Source organism: Enhydra lutris, unplaced genomic scaffold (assembly GCF_002288905.1).
Source record: "Enhydra lutris kenyoni isolate GAN:26980312 unplaced genomic scaffold, ASM228890v2 scaffoldscaffold5, whole genome shotgun sequence".
Lineage (NCBI taxonomy): Eukaryota > Metazoa > Chordata > Mammalia > Carnivora > Mustelidae > Enhydra > Enhydra lutris.
This window is the reverse complement of record NW_019154089.1, coordinates 37,705,979-37,730,948: the sequence shown is the minus strand read 5'-3', so window position 1 is coordinate 37,730,948 and position 24,970 is coordinate 37,705,979. Positions and strand designations below refer to the sequence as shown.

The following is a 24,970-nucleotide window of genomic DNA, read 5'->3' as shown; positions in this document are numbered from 1 at the left end:
CTAGAGTGAAAGGTACGGCAGGACTCACCTGGTCCAATCCTCCATTTCTAGATGTGGCAATGCGGGCCTAGACAGGCACCTCCAAGTTGGTCAGGTTCTCCCAAGGCAAACAATAGCCAAGTATCTGAGCAACACTGGATGCCTGGCACAGGGTAAGCCCTTCCACCTGTCACCACCCCTGATATGAACAGTAAGCTAGCCATTACTATGACCCCTGCTTTACACGCAAAGAACCTACAGCCGAGACAGCTTATGTCACTTGTCTGAGGTCACACTGCAATGAAGACTAGAGCTAGGACTCTAGTCCAGACCATTTTATCCCACTGCCTCAGGCTTCTTCACACCCCACTATGTCAGGATTGTAAGCAGGATCCCTCTCTTCCCACGCTAGGAGGGCATTCCCATCCCAGGTTCCTTCATCTAGAATGTGGTCTTGACCGTCGGCACCCCCACTCAGCTCTTCCACAAAGAAGCCTTTAGACTCATCATCTGCATCGGGTTCTGCCTCCCCTTGGACCTGTGGTTCTCTCTTTTGTCACTTAGTTCTGTACCCTCTCCTTCCCCAAGGCCCTACGCCAAATCAGGATGGTTGTTCCTTCTTCTTCAGCTGAGCTCAAATGTCAACTGTTGAGAGAGACACCCATCATTTTGTGTCAATTATTGCCCTCTCTTTGCTTGCTTTACACTGTAATCCTAAGTCTGTGTGTTTATTTATGTATTGTCTCCTCCCCTGTGTTTCTGGCAGGGAAAGCTCCTGGCATGGATAGACACTGCATTCGAAGTTGTAGAATAAATGAGTGAATGAATGAATGAATGAACTAGAAAACAAAAGAATACCTCAGTTCTTCTTCAAATAAATGTCTGCCAAAAAGTTTACACTTGCCCTAGTGATTTTGTTAAAACTACATAATCCAAAACTTTACTTTGATCCAAGACCCTGATAATTAAGAGTTCATCTTCCCAGGTCTTTTTCCTATGTATTACAGATATATGTATATGTGGTATTTCTATGGGATCCCACTTTGATTTAACTATTTTATATGATATGTATATTCTATATGGTCTCTATATTATATGATACATATGTCCACAAATGTACCTTACCCCCCAAAAAAATACTGATTATATTTTTCTGCGATTTTCTGATTTAACCACATGCCATGAAAGTCTTTCCCTGCTACCACATGTAGGTCTGTCTCACGTTGTTAACAATTACATACTATTTTTCAAAAATAAAAATAAAAGTACTCACTCTTGGTGAGATATTCAAATAGTCTAGGGATGGCAAGCAGAAACCATTGGATCACAAGCGCCTCTTCCCACCATTGCCACACCTCATAGGCCAGAAGGATTTTGTGCCCAGATGAAGGTGAGTCGGGGGGTATTCCTGAATGGGCAGGGGGGCACAGGAGTGGGGTGGCACAGGACAGGCTCAGGCAGAAGCAAGAAAAATGGGATGCAGCTGGATGGGATAGAGAGGAAGGCAACTGGGAGGAAAAGCCGGGGAGACTAAGGCTGGGTTAGTCAAGGAGAGCAATGAGAGGGTCAGAAAATGGGGACAAGAGCTAGAAAGCACCCCCGTCAGGGACTGGAAGTCAGGAGACAAGGGGGCTCTTGGAGCCGAAGAGAAGCATAAGGGGGCAGCCCATTCGCCCATTGAAGAAGATGGAAAATCTGTCTCCCAATGGTTTTCCCACCTGGTTTTCCAACACCCAGGAGCATTTGCCTGTTTCCGAGTGAGACGTGTTTATCTCCCTTCTGGAGTCTCAAAGTTCAAAACAAACTTCCAAACAAAGGGACCCTCCGCTCTGTGGTTTTCAGCTTCATTCTCTTGCAAGGACAGAGCCAAGATTCTGCTTTCCTGATGACTTTCACAGCCAATTCCACCGAACATCCCACCCCCAGCTTCCTTCTGCGTCTTTCCTGGCTGCCTCCAATTGTTGTGGACATCCTCATGGGTATAGTTTTTTTAGCTCCTTTTAACTCTTTTCTTCCTATCTTTATAATTATGCAGGGAAAACAAAATTATTTTCCCAAAAGATGTAATTTGGGGCTTTTAGAGTGGACCAAAATTCTCTCCCAAGAGCTGAACTCATCAGCATCAAGTTGTAGATATTATTACAAAGAACCTTAGATGAGAAGAAGCTATCTGTTAAGCTAGCTGCAGTTGGAAAATTCTGAGACATATTTTTATGGCCATCACCCTACAGAAAAACCCACCAGATTTACATAAATAGAAAATGACAAGACTGTCTCTGAGGGTAGGTGTAAGTGAGGGATGATATTAACAATCTGCACATATCATCTTCTTCTGCTAAGCCTTACACTGTGTATTTTAATACACACAATAATCCATGAGGCAGGTACCATATTATACCCATTCTACAGATGAAGAATTTGAGGCTCATAGAGTATCTCACCCAAGGTCACGCAGACACTAACTGATGGAGCTGAGACTAAAAACCAGCCAGGCTGCAAATAGCTTCTGGGATCTTAACCAAGTCACCACTGGGTTTCCCTAACTCATGTTTTGCTAACTCAATTCTTGTCTACCACTCCTTCCCCAAGTAGGAGTTACACTCCAGGAGAGCAGGTCCTTGTCTGTCCTGTTATATCCCCAGCTGCCAGCACAGGGCCTAGCCCAAAGTAGACCCTCATAAATGATTACTGAGTGAATGAATTAATGAATGAATATTATGTTTTTATTGAACTATGTCTTGTAATCTGAAAAATTCTGAACACTGAGGTTTTGGGTGAGCTTAAATATGTTCATCCAACTGTCCTATTTCTTTTACCCATTTAACTTACTTGAGCTTTCTCCCAGAAAAAGAAATATCTTTCTCCAAGCATTAGAACCTAGCAAGTTACATGAAATGTAGGAATTGAGTAAGGAATCCCAATCTGAAAATGTAAAGAGAAAATGTAAATTTAAAGCGATCTTTTGTTAATCACTTACAAAGCTGTTCTAGGCCCCTGCCTTTTTCAAAGTGGTCTCTGAATCACCTGGGATACTTATTTAAAGGCAGAGCAAGGGCTCCTGGGTGGCTCAGTCGGTTAAGCATCTTCCTTCTGTTCAGGTCATGATCCCAGGGTCCTGGAATCGAGCCCCACATAGGGCTTCCTGCTCGGCGGGGAGTCTGCTTCTCCCTTTCTCTCTGCTGCTGCTCCCCCTGCTCATGTGTGCTCTCTCTCTCTCACTCTCTGTCAAATAAATAAATAAAATGTTTAAGAAAAAAAAAATGCAGAGCAAGAAAACCAAGAGCCTGGGAATCTGCCTTCTGCAGTCATCTCCCTTGAAACAGAAACAAAACTTGGACGCCCGCTGTGAGGAGGTGAAGGTTATTCCTGATCCATTGGGAAAAAAAAAAAAAAAAAAAAAAAAACCCTAACAAGCTATCAAAATGTGTTTCAGAACCAGTGACCCTTCCCTGTATCAAAGGATTCCTGAAGCCTGTCACATTTAGGGGCCATGAGCCATAGCTATTTTTTGAACCCTGTATAAGGCAGAAACATTGTATTTACCTATAAGATATTCTTTCCCCGTTTTTAAGAAGGTGGTTACCTGCCATTGCCCTACCATATCACCTGTGCACTGAGTCACTCTCATATCTGCCATGACACACAGTGTGTCCAAAGGCAGGCAGCTGGGCGTCTGTGACCAACTGTTTCCCTGTCCATACGTCGAGGGTGGGAGCGTTCACAACATTTTGATTCTATGCATGCTCGAACCAGAGTCATTCTAAGGACAGGGATCATGGAATCTCTCGGTCTTGGTTTGCTATACTCAGAAGTCATGCTTCTGTGACCGTGAATTAGCTTCAGAAGGTGAGAGGATAAGTAGTCAGGAGCCCCACCCCACTGAATTCATCATGACCAAAAGATCAGAGTATAGGTTTCTGTAATACACACCTATGAGAACTAACTACAAAAATAATAATAATAATACTTTGGATAAGAGTCTGTCAGCTGGACGAAAACTGGATGAACCAGTGAGGGTGAGTCATGAGGCCATACACCAGCCTTTGCCTCAGTTGGGGAAATAGCTCAAGGTGGGGATTCCCAGACTTTCTACTCTGAGGGCTACACGATATTAGATCCACAGAAGACCTGGGGCATTCTATCAGCAATTTTTTATTGATACCTACTGTGTGCAAGGCACTGTTCTAGGTATGGGGGACCCTGTGGTGAACCCTACTGGCGAAACCCATACTTTCACTGAACCAACATTCTAACTGGTTAGGGAAATGAGAAACAATTGTCCCCAGTGAAGCAATGATAAGGGGTATAAAAAGGGAGGTAAGGATTCAAATGAGGACGGTAGAGGAACCCCTAACGTCTCACCCACTCGGTCCAGCAGCCACCTTAGACACATGAGGAAAATGAGGCAGAGACAGCAGTGATCTGCTCAAGACCAGAGTACAAGGGCCCTGGTCAGAAGTGGAGTTGGAAGTGAGAACTGGCTTCCTGCAAAGCCCATCCTTCCCTCACAGGCCCTCCCGCTGACGGCTTTATCTTCCTAAAACTGTTTAGCCCATAGACCCCAGCACCGAGGGAGGGGAAAGCAGCGCTACAGCACCCCCTGGCCGGCCCCTGGGCACAAGGGACCTCGCCGTCCCGCCATCACACCCCAGGACCCCAGGAGAAGCCCGGCGGGGCGGGGCCTGGCCACGCGCCGGCGCGTCCAGCAGGTGGCGGCAGCGAGCGGCCGCGCCCCCCGCGCTGCCACCCCGCGAGCCCGCATCATGGATGTCGAGCTCTCCTATTTCGCTTTGCTCGCCTTGGAATTCGAGACTCCAGACGAGGACCAGGATTCATGAGCCGGTCGCAGGGGCCCAGGCAGGGGCCTCTGGCTCCCGACGCCGGCCGAGAGGTGGGTCCCGGGGGCGGTGGCTGCTCCCGAGGCCGGGCGGGGACGCGCTGCCCCCGCCCTGCCTCCCCGTGGTCCACACCCCCTTTGGGCTCCGGAGCCGCGGGGCTGGAGTAGTCGGGGGTGCGCGCGGGCCGGCGCTGCCAGCCCCGCTTCTGCCGGGCACCGGGGTCCGAGGGGCCGCGGGACCCGGCGCGCGTGTCCTCCCGCCGCCGCCTCCTCCTCCCTGCTCTCACCTGCGCCTGTTAGTCCACTTGCCTTCAAGGCCGGTGGCTGCAGCCTAGACTGCCGAGGGGACGGCAGAGGGAGAGAGAGCACCTGAGGATACAGAGCTGGCACTGGACTGCCTTTTCGCCCCCCAGGTGATGAGTGAGGTCGGAAGATCGCAAGATTTAAAAAGCAACCGGGTCCTCCGTATCGAATGAAAGACCCAGTGCAAAGGCATCACCATGAACACGAGCAGTAAGTGGGTCCTCCTCTCCTTTGCCATGGGAACAGGGTGGGGGCGGGAGGTGCAGGAGCCTGCGCTGGGGCCGCCTGGAAGGAGGAAGGAAGCCTGGCATCGGGGTGGACACATGGCCCCCAGACTCCTTCTTGGTCCTTTCTGTGCTCCCCAGAAGAGGGATGGGGGTCCGGCTTTTCATGACAATTTTGCTCATGTTTTATTGGCAGCAACACTTGCCTCTGCGGGGAAGGCTGCTTGTCTCCTTCTAGCAATGCCTGGGAAGGCCTAGGAAGCACTAACGAACGTGGCCATTGTCTGACTGTGGGGGCTCTGAGGAGACCTCCCCGCACACAGCTGGAAAGCCGTGGACAGCCTGGCTTGTCCTGAAGCTGGGAAGAGGAGGCAGGCCAGCCCGGGGCTGGTGGTGGGTGGATGTGGGCAGGCAGTGGGCTGGAAGCGAGCAGTTTGATAAACAAATCATCAGGAAGCCACCTTTGGGTCTAGAGATTGTGAAATATCCTGATCTCGTGCCCGCAGCCCCATGGGCCTGGGGCTGATTTCTCCACACACCTACAGGCTGTGTAGCCATCCTGAGAAGAGAGGAGAGGACAAGCCCTTTGGCCAAGATCGCTAACAGGCCAGAGGCAGCAACTGCTCTGCAGAGACAGGACCAGACATTTTGCTGCTAGGCTGGGCCTCAGCTGCTGAGAAATGCAGGCAAAAATACAAGGAGGACCCGTTCGTTTCTCTTCGGTGTAGTCCCTTGGACCATGGGCACCCACTGTGACCACCACCCTGGAGAGGAGGTCTGGGTTCAAGTCTCCCCCCCCCCCCCACCGCCCCCCTCTCCCGGCCTCCTCGTCAGCTCAGCTTGTCTGGGTCCTTTCAGTAGCAGGTGAGATTGTTGAAGCAGAGAACCCTAGGAACATTCGGTTCCCTGGGTCTGCGACTCTCCCATCACTCTCCTCTCTGGATCCCAGATTGCTGATCTGTAAAATGAGAACGGCTGGATCTAAATCTGTAAGTTTCTTCTTAAAAAGCTGGAGCTGAAAAACAAGGCCAGAAAAATCAGCCCCTTCTGAGGCTGTGTCCAGACCAAAGCCACTGTTTCTCCAGCCTCCCTCCATGTCAAGGCTGTTGGCATGGAGGAGAAGAAAACAAAGCAAAAGCCAGGGAGATGGAAGTGAAATATATTTATTTACTATGTATTTGTATGACTCATCTCTCTGCTGTCTTCCTTTGTGTATTGCATAGCTCTGCTGAGCAAGGACGGCTGAACTCCCCCTGCCTCTTCCAGCCAGAGAATTTTGCCTCCTGGTTTTGACAGTCAGGAACGGTGCTTTGGCTTCATACCAGGCTCCAGAAAAAAAGCCAAATTCCATAGACCTGGTCACCCAAGTGGGCGACATGTTTGCCTCTGGGTGTTTTCAGAGAAGTAAAGATGTGAGCTGTCATTGTGTCTCCCTGTCGCCAGGGGAAAGACGTATTTATGGGAGTCCTTTCTCATCAAATGATAGGAGAGAAAGATGGCTCATCTATTTTTCAAGAAACTTAGAATTAAGTTCCCAAGCCGCTGGCCCCCTGCCCTTTTCTCTTGTCCCATTAGCAACATTGAATATTCCTGAAAAAAGGAAACAGCTTTTACTTTTTTTTTTTTAAGAAATAACAACCAATAGAGTTGAATGCTGAGGACTAACAAAAATGTGATACCAGCTTCATATACTTTTTCTAAATAGGGAAAGTATGTTTATTTTCCAGGAGTAGTGGAAAATAAACAGAGTAGAATGACTTGGGCAGCCGCTGAGGGCCCTGTAAGAAGTGCTTCTCTCTAAAAAAAAAAAAAAAAAAAAAAAAAAAAAAAATTAAAAAAAAAAAGTGCTTCTCTAAAGGCTACACCAGGGAACACTTTGGCCACTCCAGCACGGGGGAGGGGCTCCATCATCCCTGTGGCCACTCCCAGCCCTGAGAGTCTGCAAGTAGAGAAGAGAAATCCGACCTCACATGAGTGAAGCCATGACAAGGTCATAAGGTTACAGGGACTGGGCGTTGGCAGAGGCCCTTGAGGTGACCCAATGTCAGCAAAAATGCTCTCCCCTTTGGAATGTAAAATTCTTACTTAACCCTTGTGCCTGAAACTGAACCTAAGAGATAGTCTTACCCAGTTTTTCTCTCCCTTCCATGTTTGGGTCCTCAGCCTCTACCGGTCCATGTGCCCAGCATCGCCCCAACTGCTACCCTGACCCTGGGAGATGGCATGACTGCTCCAGTTTCATGGGGGACACCTTGTAACTAATAACATTCACTAACGTCTTCAAGCCATGCGGTTAGCTTTGGGGGTTATGAGAGGTGTTTGGACGCGTTGTGTTTTGACCGCGTGCAGCAGCATTCCTGATCGCTGGTTCGGATGGCCCCACTGAAGTGAGGGCAAAGTGGGATGAGGACGAAGGGCCAGTCATTTCATCTAGGCAAGAGGAGTTCCAGGCCGAGGGCTTGGGGCAGCGCGTGAGAACTGACAGAGCTCAGGCTCTGGGCTCAGCTGGTCCCAGGTTCTGGTCCTTGTGTTTCGCGTCTTAGCTGTGTGGTCTTCCCCGTGGTTGTCTCGCCTGCAAAGTGGAGATGATAGGACATACCTCGTGTGGGATGGAGGGAAATATTAACACGGCATTAACACAGCCAGAGTGTGGGGCCTGAGCCATCGCTGGCCTCGTATCAGCGATGGCGGTCAGGCCATTCTTGTCACCACTGTGGTCATTGTGGTGGTTGTCGTGGGCTCCATGTCGTCAGCCAGCAGGTCCCTCAGCCTCTCTGATGTCACACCGCGGTTATGAATCGAGGCTACCAGAAGGTTTTTGAGGATTAAGTGGGATCAGGAGAAAATGCTTTGTACGCGTATGTGAATTGTTTTTATTCATAAATGAGACACGCGTGGCTCAGATGGTAACACCGGGGGACATTAGGGCTCTGTTAGCAATCTCTCAGTGCACTTCTAGTGTCTTCTGAATCCTTTCCTCCAAAATCTAGCTGAGCTTCCATACACCGCAGAGCAGGAATTTGAGAGGAAGAGGTAATTCCGGGGAGGATGGAGTCGGGTGGTGGTACCGACGTGGTGGACTGCCCTCCCAGCCCTGCAGCCAAGGGGGGGGGGGGGTCCCCCTGAGGTATGCTGTGGCTTTCAGAGGCCCAGAGCTGAACAGCAGCCCATCCTCCAGGTTGGGGGTCATCATGAGCACCATACACAATTAGGCCAAGAACCATCCTCCTTTAGCTCATTGGCAGTTCCCGTCCTCTGATCCTTTCCTTGGTCTCTGTCATGGAAAGGTTACAGTTTTGGAACGGACTGTTTTGCTAAAAAGAGCATCAAAGATTCCTAGCGCCCATGTCATGAGATAAGCAGACATCATCCTGGGGCTATAAGAACCAGCGCTCGGGGGTATGGATTCTATACTTCAAATGCAGGATCTGTGGTAGACTCTGTGATCTCAGACCAGACAGCTTACGTCGTTGAACCTAAACTTTATCATGTATAGGAGGCGAACAGTAATGCCAAAGGGCAGGGTTGTAGTGAGGTTGAGAGAAATAACGGGAGAGGCTCGCTGGCCTCGGGTCCTGGGGGATGGAGTCGAATCTGAAGTTGAATTGGCCACGGAGCAAAGTTCTGGAATGACAGGAACGGAAGAACTGAACCCTCTGGTGGAAAATGAGCATGTTTTGCTGCTGTGGTGGCTAGCACTAGGTCCTGTTCATAGGAAAACCATAGCTTCCTGAAGGAAACCTCTGGGAAGATTATTAACCTGGTGTTGTATAGGGCATGGGTTGAAAAGTGCAAGACAGGAAGTTAGGATCCTAGCTGAGAGGCAATCACCCTAGTTCAGAAAAGGTCTGAGGGCCAGGATTTTGGTGGTGGTAAGAATAAAAGTCAGGGGAAAGAGCTTTTAGAAAATAAAATCTGCATGGCCTCACAGCTGTTGGATTATAGAGGAAATTATAATATAATTAAAGAGGAGGAAAGGAGTCTATCAGTTAGGGTCCTGGAAGGGAACACATAGGCAGTTTGAAGGTTAAATAGAAGTTAAAGTTAAATAGAGTTAAATAGAAAGAGTCTATGCGAGTGTGTGAGAAGGATGTAGAGAAACAAACAAGAAGCCAGGATGGCCCAGTACTAGAAGGCTGGTAACTGCCTGACTGCCCTCTCCTCCCTTCCTCCATCTCCTACTATGCTCCCCATTGGCCCAATCCAACCAGGGGCCAGAGGGCAAGGAAAGCAGTTGATGGGCCCATAATATTCAGCCTTGAAGGGCACAGTGCAGAGTACAGAAGGCAGCACAGTGGGTGGGGAGACGCATGGGAGCTCAGAATTGAAGATGTCCAGCGTAAGGAGCGAGATGACGGTCCTCTGCCAGGTCAGGAACTCCCGGAGTTCTTTACAAGAAGGATCCACTACAAACACTAACTTGGTAGGCTGCCCTCTAAAGCAATTTTACATTTGCAAAATTCAGATAAAATAGAGATGACTGTATGCTTTATAAGGATGGAGTTTTGTTTTTGTTTTTTTTAAACCATGCTTCTCAAATGAATGAAGCAGTTGTTGACAAATGAATCTTGGAGGGTAGGAGCAGGGTTGAGGAATAACATAAGGAACAATTTTAAAACCATCCGAAATGAGGGTGCCAGGGTGGCTGGGTCAGTTTAGTGTCTGGCTTTGGTTTAGGTCATAATCCCAAGGTCCTGGGATGGAAACCCTCAGAGGGCTCCCTGCTCCACAGGGAGTCTGCTTCTCCTTTTTGCCTTTCCTCCCACTCATTGTCTCAATCTCTCTCTCTCAAATAAATGAATAAAAATCTGTAAAAAAAAAAAAAAATCCAAAATGAGTATAACACAGCTCTGAAAATCACAATGTGATTTCAAGAGTATTTGTAGTGCACAAAGGAAGTGATACCAATTCTGAGCTCCAGCTTTCCTATCTGGCAAAGGCTTTATCTTGCTGAGATAACATCTGGTGTGGTGAATGGTCAGCCCCTGGCGGACCCCCAACAGTGGCCGGATACCATTGTACTAGAACAGAAAACAACCCAAAGTGTGGAAGCAACTCTGACTTTTTGAATATTTCGCCAGTTAAATCGTCCTCCTTTAGCCCTTAAGGGTACAGACTGGAACTTACCCTTTACTGGCTGTGTGTCCTTGAGCAAGTCGCATACCTTCTCTGTACCTGCTTCCTCATCTGATCCCAGGGCAGCTCCCGATAGTTCCTGTCTCACAGAGCTATTGGAAAGAATGCGTGAACTGATAGCTCTGAATTGCTTCATACGCCTCCGGGCCATGCAAATGTTTATAAAACAAATAAAAACAGCGTGTATCAGTTTGCTAGACCTGCCATAACAAAGCAGCACAGATTGGGGGGCTTAAACGACAGAAGTGTATTGTCCCGCAGTTCTGGAGGCTGAAAGTCCAAAATCAGAGTGTTGGCAGGATGGGGTCCTTCTGAGGGCCTTGGAATCAATCTTTTCTAGCCTCTGTCCTTGGTTGTGGATGGCTGTCTTCCACCTGTGTCCCTCCCTCTGTCTGTCTCTGTGTCCAAATTTCCCCTTTTGATAAGGACACCAGTCACACTGGATTGGGGCCCATTCTAATGACTTCACTGTAACTTGCTTACCTTTATAAAGACCATTATCTCCAGACAAGTCACATTCTGGGGAACTGGGGGTTAAGGAGTCTAACATAGGAACACAATCCATAATGCGGTGTTTGTTACCTAAATGACTCATCAAGAAGATTTTTCTGTGGATGGGTTTTCCCCTGAATATCATCCCCTCCCCAGGGCTCATGGAGGAGGCTGACCTCTGACCAGCGGGAGTGGAGCCTCTCCTTGAGAACTGGAAACGTAAAGCTCACACGTAGGAGGTCCCCAGAAGGGAAGACGGGGACGACTTAGTATTCCACACTCTGTGTGTCTGCAGCAAAGGCAACTCCCACTCCACCCCCTATCCAGGTCATTATGCACAGCCGTAGCCTCTCGATGGTGTAACAGAATTTATAGTCATGGTATTGGTTTTCAATTGGCCTCGTTCCTGGGAATGTCCAACATGGGGAATAAGAATTGGATTGCTCATTTATTCACTCAACAAATATTTACTGACCACCAACTCTGCACCAGGTGGGATGCTGGGGACATGGCAGTAAATCTAAAAGACAGTGGGGCTCTTGCCTTCGTGGGTCACACAGGCCCTGAAAGATGGGCCACCTGGTGACTAGCATAATAGGACAGGTTTTATTTGCCCTACATGAGGTTTTCAGTCAATTTGAATTTTTAGCCAACAGTGAGAAATGGGGAAATTGAGATATAAAAATGAGAATTTCTAGCTTCTCTTAAAAAGCTGGACAGTGGGGGTGTCTGGGTGGCCCAGTCTTTAAGCGTCTGCCTTCAGCTCAGGTCATGATCTCGGGGTCCTGGGATGGAGCCCTGCCTTGGGAACTCCCTGCTCAGCGGGGAGTCTGCTTCCCCCTCTCCCTCTGCCCAGACCCCTGCTCATCTTCTCTCTCTCTCTCTCTCTCTCTCTCTAATAAATAAATAAACAATCTTAAAAAGTGGGGGCGGGGCAGGGAAGATTTTGCATCCCAGCCCGTTTTCCTGCGTGAGGACAGCACTAGGACTGCCCGCTTTCCGTGGGACATGTGCTGGTCTCCAGGCTGCCCACTTGCCACACTGTCCTCGTAAACTGCACAAGGACAGCTTTGTATTTTTATGTTCCCTTGCTGCTGGAGGCATTTTAATTTTTAACCCCCAGTCTAGTAGATGATCAATATAACGTCAAACATGGGGAAGAGTGTGTTTACCCCGAGATGCAGAAACTGCAACGTTATCTGCTCGTTTTTACTGGAGAAAGTTCTATCTAGACTTAGCCACTGATTAACAGTGCCATGCTATAAAAGTCCTCTTGAAGTGAGCAGAATCCTGCTACATAAATAAGGATTTCCCCAGCTGACCCATTCCCAGAAGGGTGATATCATATCCTGTCTGATACAGTTGGGCAAACATGTCTGCCCCCGTCTCCTAGAGGTCAGTTTTGTTTCCAGGGGAACCTAGTAGTAGTGGGTGGGGCATAGACCAAAGGAAGGCAATTCTGGATAATTGATCCCAGCCCGGGGTACTTTTTCTAGACCAAAGGAAGGTACTGTGCCACGCTAAACTGTTCCAGGGATTGTTCTGACCTATGGGGCACGCCTGGCGCATTTGAGGACAACTGGTCAGCAGCATTAGCTCTGGGTCGGAAAGGTCGGTGTATCCCAGCTAAGGAGTGATTCGTGAGAGGGAATCACTGAACTTGACCCCAGACAGCATTGATCCCATTTGGCTCTTCAAGATTTCTCCTCTATCAGTATGAGGTTCTCCTGCTTGGGAAAGATAGGTAGGAGTGAGTGGATAATGTCAACATAATTTCCACAGCTGGGAGAAGATTTTTCTTCATTCCTCTAGAAGAAATAGAGAGGCAGATAATTCACAAAAAGCAAAGCACAGTGCCTAGCCCACTGTCAGTGCTCAAAGATATTTGATGAATTCATTTGGACGAAAAGCCTGCTCTCTTTGTCTTTATGATAAAGGTCTCTCTACTGAGCTCTAGGTTCATCTTCCTGACCATCTGTTAAGTTGCCCACTTGGATATCCCAGGGTACTTCAAATCCAACCCATTCTCCCTAAAAGAAAAAAAGAGAAAAATGACTTCAACTCTATGGTCCCAGTTGATGGCTAGAACACTCACTGAAGTTAGTCATTAGAAAGGAGTCCTTGTCTCCTTCACGCTTTGGTGTTCAGTCTGTGTCCACCTCTGGTCACCCCCACGTCCCAACTGGACCTCTTCCACTCCTCTGTTCCCATTACTTCCCTTTGTTCATGACACCAGGCATGGTGGCCACTGGAGTAGAAGGTTGGGGGAGGGGACACGTTGGTCTCAAGTTCAGTAGGAAGCATTGGAGCGATGTGGGTTGCTGGACAATGTAATTCTAGGTTGCGTGGACAGGCAAGGTCATAGCATCGCTTCTCAGAACCCTGCTGAAGCTGCATCTGAAGTGTGGCATTCAGGCACCCTGGAGCGTGCCCAGGAAAAGGCAGCCAGAATAGTAGAGAAAGGGCATTGAAGGAGCAGTAGGGAGATGATGCGAGAGCCAGCCCCACACATTGGCTTTGTGTCCCCTGAAGAGTATGACCCCTTGACAATTTCACACAGCGCTGCTGGGATGTGCCCTGCCACCCGGAAGTCTCTAGCTTCTTTTCTAAGTTTATCACCAGCCAGACAAGGGAACTAGACAGGCTGTACTTGGCAGTCCCCATTGCTCCCGGTGCTGTGGTTATGGCTGTGTGCTCCCGCAACCATCCCCACCCCCTCTCCTGGCAGAATTCCACTCTCTCCTGCCTGTATCACTTCCAGACCTTCTTCCTCGCATCTGCTTAATTTTGTGCAAAGCGCAGGTCTTTCTCCATGGGCTGTTATCTCTTGCCCTCACCAGCACCAGCAGGGCCAATGAAACAAGTGCTTTGCGATAGTCTGTCTAATGACACAGTTGATCTATTTTAAGCACCTGAAGCACACTCCACCAAGTGAGAATCTTCCCGCAGCAAGCTGCTCTCAGCCTGTAGGGGAAGAGGCAGCCCGAGGTCTTCTGCTCTTTGAAATCTGGGGAAACAGCCCAGGGATCCGGACTCTGCCCATGCAAGGACGATCTAAGGCAACTGTAAAATTAGATATTTTTATGGTCAGCATGAGTTATTCTGGAAGGAGAATCGCCTGTGATGCCAGGATTATATGGGGCAGCACCTCGAGTGAAGAAAAATCCCTCCTTCAAGGGACAGAGACAGAGCCTGGACCCATTACACATGGGGAGAAGGGACCTAGGGAGGCAGCATTTCAGGAACAAAAAGAAGCCCAATGCCCATCAGAGATTTCTTAGCCACTGACCACTTTTTTAATCTCCTTCCTAATCAAGAGATGTTCTTTTCCAGATATAGAATGAGTGCAAATCTTTTATATATACAATTTAGTTAATCCTTGCAACAGTCCTCCCTGAGCCTTCCCTGTATTCTGTACCTAAGACAGGTCCCTGTGTTATGTTGGCTCTCGCCATCCTCCATGGAACTTACCACAGTCAGTAATTGCTTTGTCTGTGAGCACGTTTCCTTTGTTTCTGTCTCTTACTGTCTTTTGACTGTAAACCACGTGATGACCATGTGACAAGCTCGTCTGTTTCATTCACTGCCCAGTCCTCCAAACTCATCACAGTGCTTGACCCAGAGGGATGAAGGCTTAAAATGGTTCATGTTTGTTGAGCATTTACTATGTACCAGGCACAGTGTTAAGTTCTTTGCAGACACAAGCTCACTTAATCTTCATGAAGGTTGTAGGAGATAGGTAGTAATAGTACCCTCATTTTCTAAAGGAGGAAGCTAAGGCTCTAGGACCAGGTCATTGGCCACAAAGTTGGTCAACACCTCTTATCATCTGGGAAAGGCAAATGAAAGCCACCATGATCTATCACCTCACCCTTCTCAGAATGGCTAGGATCAAGAGATAGCAAGTGTTGGCATGGATGTGAAGGAAAAGGAACACTCGTGCACTGTTGGTGGGAATGTGGATAGGGGCAGCCACTGTGGAAAACAGCGTGGCGGTCCCTCAACAGTTAAAAATAGAAATATCATCTGATCCAGTAATTCCAAAGAAAACAAAAACACCAATTTGAAAAGATCCATGAGCCCCTATGTGTATGGAAGCATGATTTATAATAGCCAAGATGTGGAAGCAAACTTAAGTGTCCACTGATAGGTGAATGGATAACAAAGATATGGCACACACACACACACACACACACATGCACATATCTCTATATATGATGGAATATTGCTCGGTCATAAAAAACAATGTGATCTTGTCATTTGCAACAACATGGATCAATGTACAGGGTATTATGTTAAGTGAAACAAGTCAGACAGAGAAAGATAAATGCCATGTGGTTTCATTTATATGTGGAATCTAAAAACAAAAACAAACATTGAAAAAAGCAGAAACAACCCCATAGATATGGAAAATATGCTGCCGGTTCCCAGAGAGGAGGAGGTTTGGGGGATGAGCGAAATGGGTGAAGGAGAGTGGGAGGCGCAGGCTTCCAGTTATGCGATGGCTAGGTGATGGGGATGAAAGGCACACATGGGGAACATGGCCAATGACAGGGTAACAGCGGTGTGTGGAGACAGATGGGAGCTACCCTTGTGCTGAGTACAATGTAAGGCGTAGAGTTGTTGAGTCGCTATTGTACGCCTGAGACTGATGTAACAGTGTGTGTCAGCTACACTTCAGTAAAAAATAAATAAGTAATGAAACCTTGAATGTATATGTGAACGGGTGGATTTAACAAGGAATATTTAATACCCCATTTTGCATGAAAGGGCACTGAGGTTCAAAGGCGAAGTCACCTGGCCACCCTCACACGAGCAGGCAGCGTCAGGCAGATGTTCAAAACCATGTCCATGGGACTCCGATCTCCTTTCACTCCTTCCTGCTCCCTTCTTTTCACCTTCTTTCCTCATTTTACACTGATGAACATCACAGTCCGTCTCCTGTTCACTGTCCCAGCACTGCTGTCCCCTTCACTGGGACCATGACACAAATCTGTGCTTTGGATTTGGCAGTGGGCCAGGTGCCATAGGATGGAGACACACAGGACAGAGAGCGTGACCCCGGATTGCCTCCTTCTGGTGTGGCTGAAGAGTGAACACGGTATGTGGCTAAAATGCTGGAGAAGCCCATGAGTGTTGAGAGGGAAGGAGTGAAGGGGAAGGCAGGCCAAATTCCTTTGGAAGACCTGGGACCTCATTGTAGAGAGGACCTTGAGATGTGAATAAACTTGCGTTAGGCAGAGCATAAGAGAAAGCTGGGGCATCCCAGACGGGCTTACTCAATCCTTCTCCAGCAAGATTCCACAGTCCACGTTGCACAACGCCTGCGTCCTGAGCCCTTGGCTAGAGTGGAGGGTGAAATAAACAAATGCAGAGTATTCCGGGAAATATCAGGATGACCAGTTGGTCTGTACTCTATAGAGTATGACTAGGTGGCCAGTGAGGAAATAAGGCTGGGCCGTTGGTGAGGATCAGATCTTGGAGAGTTTTAAAAGCCGTTCTGGAAGGTGTTTGTTACAGTCTCCGGCCAATGAGAAGCTGTGAGAGGTTTTGAGCCAAGCAGGGATCCGACCAGAGCCGTGCATTATTTAGGACGATCTCCCCGGCAACACATACCTGATGGATGGGAGAGTCCAAGGAGAGGCAGTGAGAGGCAGATTAAGGGCAGCAGTGCGGTGGGAGTGGCAGGGAGGGGAGGTGCGGGGTGCAGGGAGGGTGGCACCGGTTCTATAGCCTGCGCTGCATTACTGTTCTTATACCCACAGGTAGACATGTTATCTGATTCTGATTTCTGGGACTGTGAACTGATACTTTGAAAACAAGGTTACTAACCAAATCGAGCTGCCTAGATAGTGTGTTCGATAAACCCTTGAGCTGTGGAGTCAGACGGCCTGGGTTCAAATTCCAGCCTGGCCACTCACTAGCTGTGCAGGTTTCAGTGCCTTGCTTTATCTGCAAAGTAGCATTTTTTCTCTCAAGATGGGAATATTGGGGGAGCACTGAGTGAGGGATGGATGTGTGATGCTGAACGCAGGGCCTGGCTCATGAGAACACCCAGCAGTGGTTAATAACTGTATAGTAATGAAATACAAATACATTGACTGTGTTAGGGAAACTCCCTTTAAATAAGAAATTAATCAACACATAATTAATTGTGTTGTTACAACACAGTCACCTCTTGGTCATTCCATTGGGAAAGGGGAACGGAAGTATATATTGATATCCCATCATTCTGTTTAGCTGACATTTAAGGAGTGCATTATTGTATGTCAGACTACATTCTAAACTGTCCGTGGATTATCTCTTTTGATCTTAGGCATGAGTCAGAAATAAAATTAATGTTGTAGAGGATAATCCTGACTGAGTAAGAAGCATGTCCTACTAGACCAGGGGTTGACACACTTTTTCTGTAAAGGGCTGGGTGGTAAAAGATTTGGAGCTTTGTAGGCCCCGCAGTCTCTGCAGCCGGAAAGCAGGCCCAGACAGTGTGTCATCGAATGGACAAGGCTTCAGCCCAGTCAAAACTGATTTACAAAAATAAAGATGGAGAGTGATCTGACCCACGAGCCAGAGTTTGCTGCCCCCAATGCTACATGACCTCCACTGTCTCTTCCAGCTTTGACATTGCTCTCCAAAATGATGGCACAGAAATGCCTAATCCCCAGTTAGTTCATCCCTTTAATCCCAAGAGGAATTTACTCCAAGTGTGACAGACAAGATGCACTGGAAAGATAGACACAGAAAGGCCTGTACACAGCTGTCTCCAGTCTTCATGCTCCCTGCACAGACAACACACCCATCATTCACACTCTTCCCAACAGGCCACTAAATGTCAGGCTGCCCAGGCTGCTCTGGGATCCGCTCAGTAATGGCTCTTGGGCTGCAGAGAATGACACTGGGGCAAGACACCCAGGTGATGTTCCATGTCCGTGCTCCATGTCTAAAGCAGAGTCTCCTCCCTACTCAAAGCCCACGTTCCCTTGTAATGAAATATAGCAGCTGATTGTCTGCTCAGTTATCTCCCTTCCTCTGATTCTTTCCCACCAATACCACATAGTACTAAGAGACTCTCGTGTGTGGGGTTCTGCATCTCCCCCAAATGATGGCCCATGACCTAGACTGGTTGGCCAGAGTTCTCATCTACCTTGGCCACAGGGATTGGTATCATGAGTTCCTGATTTGAGACCCAAGAGCAGCCAACCAGAGCATTCCCTGAAATTGAATAGGGCGATGTTGGGAAGGAGAAGTAGTCATTTCACCGAGGTTGTGCAGCTGAGGAGATTCTGGGAGGGTCTAGGGATTCCAGTGGCCATTCTTGTCCAATATGTGGAAGTGAGAAGCTGTCTGAAAAATAAAGAAAGTCATAGCTCTGACCCTGTAACAAAGGAATCTAGTCAAGACCTAAAGCCAGAGACTACCTACCATTCCCCCTCACAGACCCCATCCTCACAAGAACCAACACATTTATTTTTTGCTCAAAGTAATTTCAGCTGGGTTTCCGTAAATTATAACCAAAAGGATCCTAACTAAGGCACCTCTTTTTAAACTATTCTTCCCATTGGCAGTTACCCCCTACAATTATTCCCATCTGTCAAAATCCTAGTCATCTTTAGGCTACAAGACTCTTCCATTCCCGCTTCCTCTCATGTACTCCTGAAGTGATGCTATTCCCTCTTCTGAAGCCCCCGACCCTTGATTTAAAATGTCCTTAAGGTCATTTGCTCTAGGTCCACATGGTTTATTTATGTGCATTTCCTAGCTCTCTTCTTAGATTATAAGCTCCTTGAGGACAGGAGCCATATGTCAGTAGGGTATATAGTATATTTGCTCCCTAACTACACGCCACAGACCAGTGGGGAGCCAGAGAAATTGTTCCGGGGCTTGTAAACCCATGTGTGCACTCAGCCTCGAATGCATAGCAGTCCGTCAAGTGCATGTGTTTGAGAAAATTCAATATGGCAAAAAGCGACCGTAACTGTTACTTAACTATAAGACTGATACAGAGAGGCTAGCAAATATTTCTGATATTAAGAACAAGTCCTCTGGGCTCCTGGGTGGCTTGGTTGGTTAAGCGTCTAGATGCATACATGGATGGACACGTATGTGAAAAACTTTTGAGTTTTACACTCAACATCTGTGCACTTCATGCGAGGCATGCCATGATAAAAAGTAAAACTAAAATAAAAGTAAAGGAGGGGCACCTGGGTGGCTCTGTTGGTTAAGCGTCTGCCTTTGGTTCAGGTCATGATCCCAAGGTCCTGGGACCCAGTCCCGCATCACATCCGGGTCCCTGCTCAGCAGGACATCATCTTCTCCCTCTCCCTCCACCCCTTCCCCATCATGCTTGCTCACTCCCTCTCTCTCTCTCTCTCTCTCTCAAATAAATAAAATCTTTTTAAAAATTAAAAAAAATAAAAATAAAGGAATCCTCATATTTGACAAACTTGTCCATCACGAGTCAATACACAAACATTCATCTGAAATAGGTCAGGGAACTAAATAAATTGAATGCCAAAACTGTACAGCTTCCAGAAGAAAATAGAGGAGAATATCTTATGACCTTGAGGTAGGCAATAACTTCTTAGAGCACCGAAAGCAGCAAAAATGGGCAAGCAATTCTAACAGACTTTTCACAAAAGAGCATATACACATGGTCAGTCAGCACACAAAACATGTTCAACATCATTACTCATCAGGGAACTGCAAATTAAAACCACCAGTTGACACCCACTAAAATGGCTAAAATTCCCCATACCTTGTTGGTGGGAATAGAAACTAGAACTGGGGAAAACTGTGACTTTCATAAAAACCGAACCTATGCCTACCTACCATCCAGCACCTCCACCTCCTGGGTATTTACAGGTGAGAGAGGAAGACATGTATCTGCAGAGAGGTTTGTGCAGGAATGTTCCTGGCAGCTTAATTCATAACATCCCAGAGCTGAAAACAACCCAAATGCTCATCTACAGGCAAGTAGATAAGCAAATTGTGTTACATTTTACACAGTGGAATACTACGCACCAAAAAAAGTAAAAGAGAACCAACAAGTGGTACAGGCCTCAGCATGAATGAATCTCAGAAGCCTTAGTCAAAAGCTGAGAAAAGGTAGCCAGGCATAAAAGAGCACATACTGTAGGATTCCATTATATGAACTTCAAGAACCTGCAAAACTAATCTGTGTGGGTAGAAATTATAACAGGGTTTGCCTCTGGTTGAGGGAAGAGTGATTGATTACAGATTATCAGAGGTGGTAGAAACCACCCCATCTTGACTGAGATGCTGTTTACACGAGTTTATACGTTTGTCAAAACTCACTGTTTTTAAGATCCACATATTTCCTTATTTATAATTCATACCCAATTTCTATATATGTATATATACTTTCATTCTCTATATTTCATATAGAAATAAATCATATACAGGTCTATGAGTATGTAATAGGTATATAAATATATAGGTGTATAATACTTATTATATATGTAAATATATAATTACATAAATACAACTTATACATATAAGTATATAGATAGCAAGAGGAGACCTTCTAAAAGATTCTTAAGCTTAGGAACAGAAGAACTGATGCCAAATCTCAGGTCTCCCACTAACTCTGTGATATCTGCTAGTGTCCTCATCAATTCAGTGGACCCATCCTATCAGGCTCGCTTACTTCGAAGAGCTGTTTCAACTATAATAACTTCTGGGAAATGTTTGGAAATCTTTTAATTGTGTATTTTAAGAGCCTTCTCTCATGGAGCCCTCTCCCTGGCCCTGATGTTCTAGCTACACTTGCCCCCTTGAACTTGCCTTGTGTTTTCCAGCCTCAGGACCTTTGCACATGCTGCTTCTCCACCCACATGGTTCTTCTCCCTGGTCTTCCATGACTGGCTTCCTCAAATTCTTGCAGTGTCATCAGAAATGTGTTATGTATCCCCACCCCTTACTCATTTCCTTCATTCTACTTGTCCTACTTTGTAGTTATTTGTTTATTTACTTACCATCTATCTTCCCCATATAAACTTTCCCATATCTTTCACATACAAACTTGGGGAGTTTGTGAACTCCCAATAAATAAGAAATGTACTGGTTTTATTCACTGATGTATCCCGAGTCCTTAGCACGTAGAAATTACCCATCCACAGAAGATGACACAAACTTGTTGCCGAATAAATGACTGTACCAACAAACATGAGCTTTATTGTGCAGACTTTAAAATCTGTTCGTGCTGACTTGGGACTTGGAGCCAGGTCTTCCCTGGGGCTTGGTGGGTGCCAGAAGAGTGACGCCGGAATAATGCTAGTGTCACTGTAGTGTGCTCATGTGGGAAAAGCTTTCTGTGTCAAAGAAATCGAGGAAACCTTAGGACATCTTGTCCTTAGGAGGGCTGAGACAGCCTCTCTTCCTAGTGATGCTTTATAGTCCATCTGTTGGGCTACAACTCAGGGTTCTGCACGCACCTCCAGTGGAGAAGAATCTGAACACAAACAAGCTAATGATCCAACATGCAGGGATTGTCCTCCAGCTCTAGCAGGACAATGCGGAGTGTGTCCTCCGCATCCCACACTCAGCACAGGGACCAGGAGAAAATGGAATGAATGCCTGTGTCCATCTCCTTTTTGGGCACTTTTTAGACCTCTGGTTTTTCTCATGGGTCTTTTAGGCCTAATCCACTCGGTCTCTCTCCCACTAATAATTGAACCACTATCTTCTTTTAGTTTTCCAGATCAGAATGCCATTGCTGTAACTGAGACCATCTCTCTTCCTGGATTTAGCCCCAAGTTGAGCGGGCCACCCCCCAAGCCCAGGGCACCTGAGCATCACACATAGCTAATCTGCCTGTGGGAACTCTCTGCGACCTTCTGTTTTACAACTGGAATGTGTTGGCTGGCCCAGATTATTTTGGCTTCTGTGATATCAGTGCTATGGGGAAATGCTTGTTAGCCAGTTACAAAGTCCACATGAGTGTATGAACATAGAGAACGCTCTGGTGAAAATGTAGGCATTTTGAAATCGGGAATAAGTCCTCCCTCTGCCCCCCACCTACTTCCTCCTTAGCCAAAATTCTACTTTCTCTCTGCCTAAGTCCCTTGAAATCTGTATTCTTTTCAACAGATAATGTCAATAAGCCCTTTATGTGAGTGGGATTTGGGGCTTCTCTGTTTCTCATCTGAGAATCTGTCCTGTGCCAATGAGTTTGGGCCTCTGGCCCACATGTTAATTATTGTACCAGGGTTCCTGGAGTCGACTAGGGACAGAATGGCTTTTTGGCTAGAAGAGATGTAGTCTGGTAGGATTTTTTTTCCCTTAAAGCATTAATCTAGCTTAGAGAGTCCGAGAGAGTGAAAATGCTTGTATGTTTCATTGATGTTTGCTCCTTCTTGTCTGAGCAACACATTTAACTGGGGTTTGAGAACCAAATGTGAATGAATCTCTAGGATTTCTTGAACTTATATTGGTGATCATCATTTTTGCTGACGTTAATGCCAGGAAATTTTCTAAAAAGTATTATAAGATGCAAAATGGTGGGAAGGGAATCTAGCGGTGTGTGTGCGCACGCACGCGCTCATGGGCACAAACACAGAAAAGAAACCTCACTGGACTAGGGTCAGAAGGCATGTGTAGAAGCCTGGACACATCTCTCCAGTTCCCTAAGCCTCAAGTTTTTCATCCATAAAACAGGCTACATGACCCTCACCTCTCCTAACTCACATGTTGGGTGACAATCAAATGAAGCAGTGAATGAGAAAGCCTTTGAGTTAGCCTCTGCTTTGCTAGCTTCTTCCCTTAGCTAGTCTTTGAAAGAGAAACGAACATATATTTGGCTTTTATTATTATTATTATTATTATTGTTACTTTTGGTTGCTGGCCATGTTTCTTTTCATCATTAAAATTTAATACAGTTCTGCACAGCAGTTGAGCACAAGGCAAATCGAGCTTTATTTGGGTTATAGGTAAATGGGGCAGGGTAAAAAGAGTCAGTCCATTGTGGGTCTAGTGTCCTTATGTATAATTGTCCTCATTTGAAATATTTCATCCCATTGTTAGACCACGCGTCCAACCGTGCATTTCGGTCTCTCATTCAGAAAGCACAGTCTCTGTAATTAAGTGATGATAAAAAGAGGACACAGGACAGCAAGCACAGGATAGAAGCTTTGCTCTTCTCTTTGTGTCTGGAAGGACAGTGGGCAAACCAGACCAAAAAGAAAGAGCCCTTTCATCATGCCCATGAAAGCAGGTGACTTGTTTTGGCCAACAGGCCCAGAATTTCACCCTTCAGCTCCTTTTACAATTCCCAGGTGAGGGGTGACACCTGGGTCTAGTTTGGAAAGGACATCCTGTGTCCATCTCTGTAGGCCTCACCTTTTACTGCACCCTCGCCTCAAGTTCTGACACTTTTCAGCTGCTCTTTGGACAATTTCTGCTGGTGACTAGGCTGACGAAGGCAGTGGGGCAAAAGCAGTGAAGACTTCTTCCTGCTGGAAGTCATCTGCCTCCAGACGCATTTTCCAGGACCTGCCACCCGTCTAAATGTGGAAGTGGCCCCTGGCATGTCCGTTTCCGACTGGAAATGTCTGGTGTGGAGAGAGAGCAGGATGCATTTGAGGAAAAGGAAAGCGAGCCAGTGTGGCTGTCGGGTGCCGCCAGAGGGGGCAAGGGGTCTGGGGTGAGATGGGGGAGCTGGCGGGGACCAGGCTACACAGGGCCTTGCAGATCATGGCAAGGAGCCTGGCTTTATCCCAACAGCCAAGTGAAACCACTGAATGGTTTTAAATGCCATTGGCGGTGATGGGAGTCAAGGTTAAACATCGCCAGATTTGCATTTTGAAAACATCACTGTGGTTCCTGAGTAGAGAGTGAGTCAGGGAAAGGTCCAGTCTAGACCTACTAGCATCCTCCGGGCAAGAGATGTTAGGGCTCAGACGGTGCAAGGCATCTTCTCCTCCCAGGGCATTACATGGTCTTGATTCTCTGACAGCTTTTATACCCTTCAGACTATCTAAAATACTGCTTGCTTTGGAGCCTGAATTACTTTGTTAGGGCTACCATAACAAAACACTACACATGAGTGGCTTAAACAGAAGAAATTTATTTTATGATAGTTCTGGAGGTTGGAAGTCTGAGATCAAGGGGTCATCAAGGTTGGTTTCTTCCGACACCTCTCTCCTTGGCTTATAGATGGCAGTCTTCTCCCTGTGTCTTCACTCAGTCTTCTCTTAGGCATGCTTAACGTCCTGATCTCCTCTTCTTATAAGGACATCAAGTCATATTAGATGAGAGCTCACACTGATAACGTCATTTTTAACTTCATCATTTCTTTAAAGTCCCTGACTTCAGATATAGCCACATTCTGATACCCAATGTACTTTTATTTTTGGATTCCTTATACAGGGTATTGAGATAAACTTTAGTGTTTCTAGTATTTGTCATTGTTCGCCCCCCTCCCAGGGCCCCCCACACACACCCAGTAACCACATTGTGTATAAGAAGAGTTGTATAACCACTTGATGGATTCCATTTGGGTTTTGGTCTTCCACCAGAATATTGAACTTGACCATGTTGTGATTCTGTTACAGCGTGGTTTAGCCACAGAAATTTCCTGTACTGGCTACAGGTTACTCCTTGGGAGCAAGTCTGTTGCATTTGCTTCTTTTGTGGGTTCAAGAAATACCTGTTGTAGGAAACAGCTGTCAAGTTCATCCTGACCAGAAACGTAACTCCTCATCTTATCCCATGGGTGTGTCTAAACGTTTGTCCAGGGGACCCACAAGAATCCTCCAGACTGTAGCATTTCTCCTCAAGTAATTTCAAAGCTGCTGGGGGAAATAAAGCAAGCACAAAAGTGACATGGTTATAGGGCAGAACATGGTCTGGGTCCGTGGTTCTCCCCACATCAGTGGCAGGAGCATCACGGGAGATCTTGTTAGAAATGCAAATTCTCAGCCCCCACCCCAGACCTATTCAGTAGAAAATCCTGGGGGTGGGGCCCAGCAATCTGTTTTGA

At 46.9% G+C, this 24,970-nt stretch overlaps 1 protein-coding gene across 4 annotated transcripts in view; it reads left to right on the top strand.

Moving 5' to 3' along the window:
• Positions 1-4,714: 4,714 nt before the first annotated feature.
• LOC111141081 (actin binding LIM protein family member 3) overlaps positions 4,715-24,970 on the top strand; it is a 108,704-nt gene continuing 88,448 nt past the window's right edge. For all 4 annotated transcript variants that reach the window (XM_022493416.1, XM_022493415.1, XM_022493414.1 and 1 more), the window contains exons 1-2: positions 4,715-4,870; positions 5,230-5,329. In XM_022493416.1, coding sequence (XP_022349124.1) covers positions 5,317-5,329 — 13 coding nt within the window. In that variant the 5' untranslated portion in view covers positions 4,715-4,870; positions 5,230-5,316. The remainder of the gene's footprint in view (positions 4,871-5,229; positions 5,330-24,970) is intronic.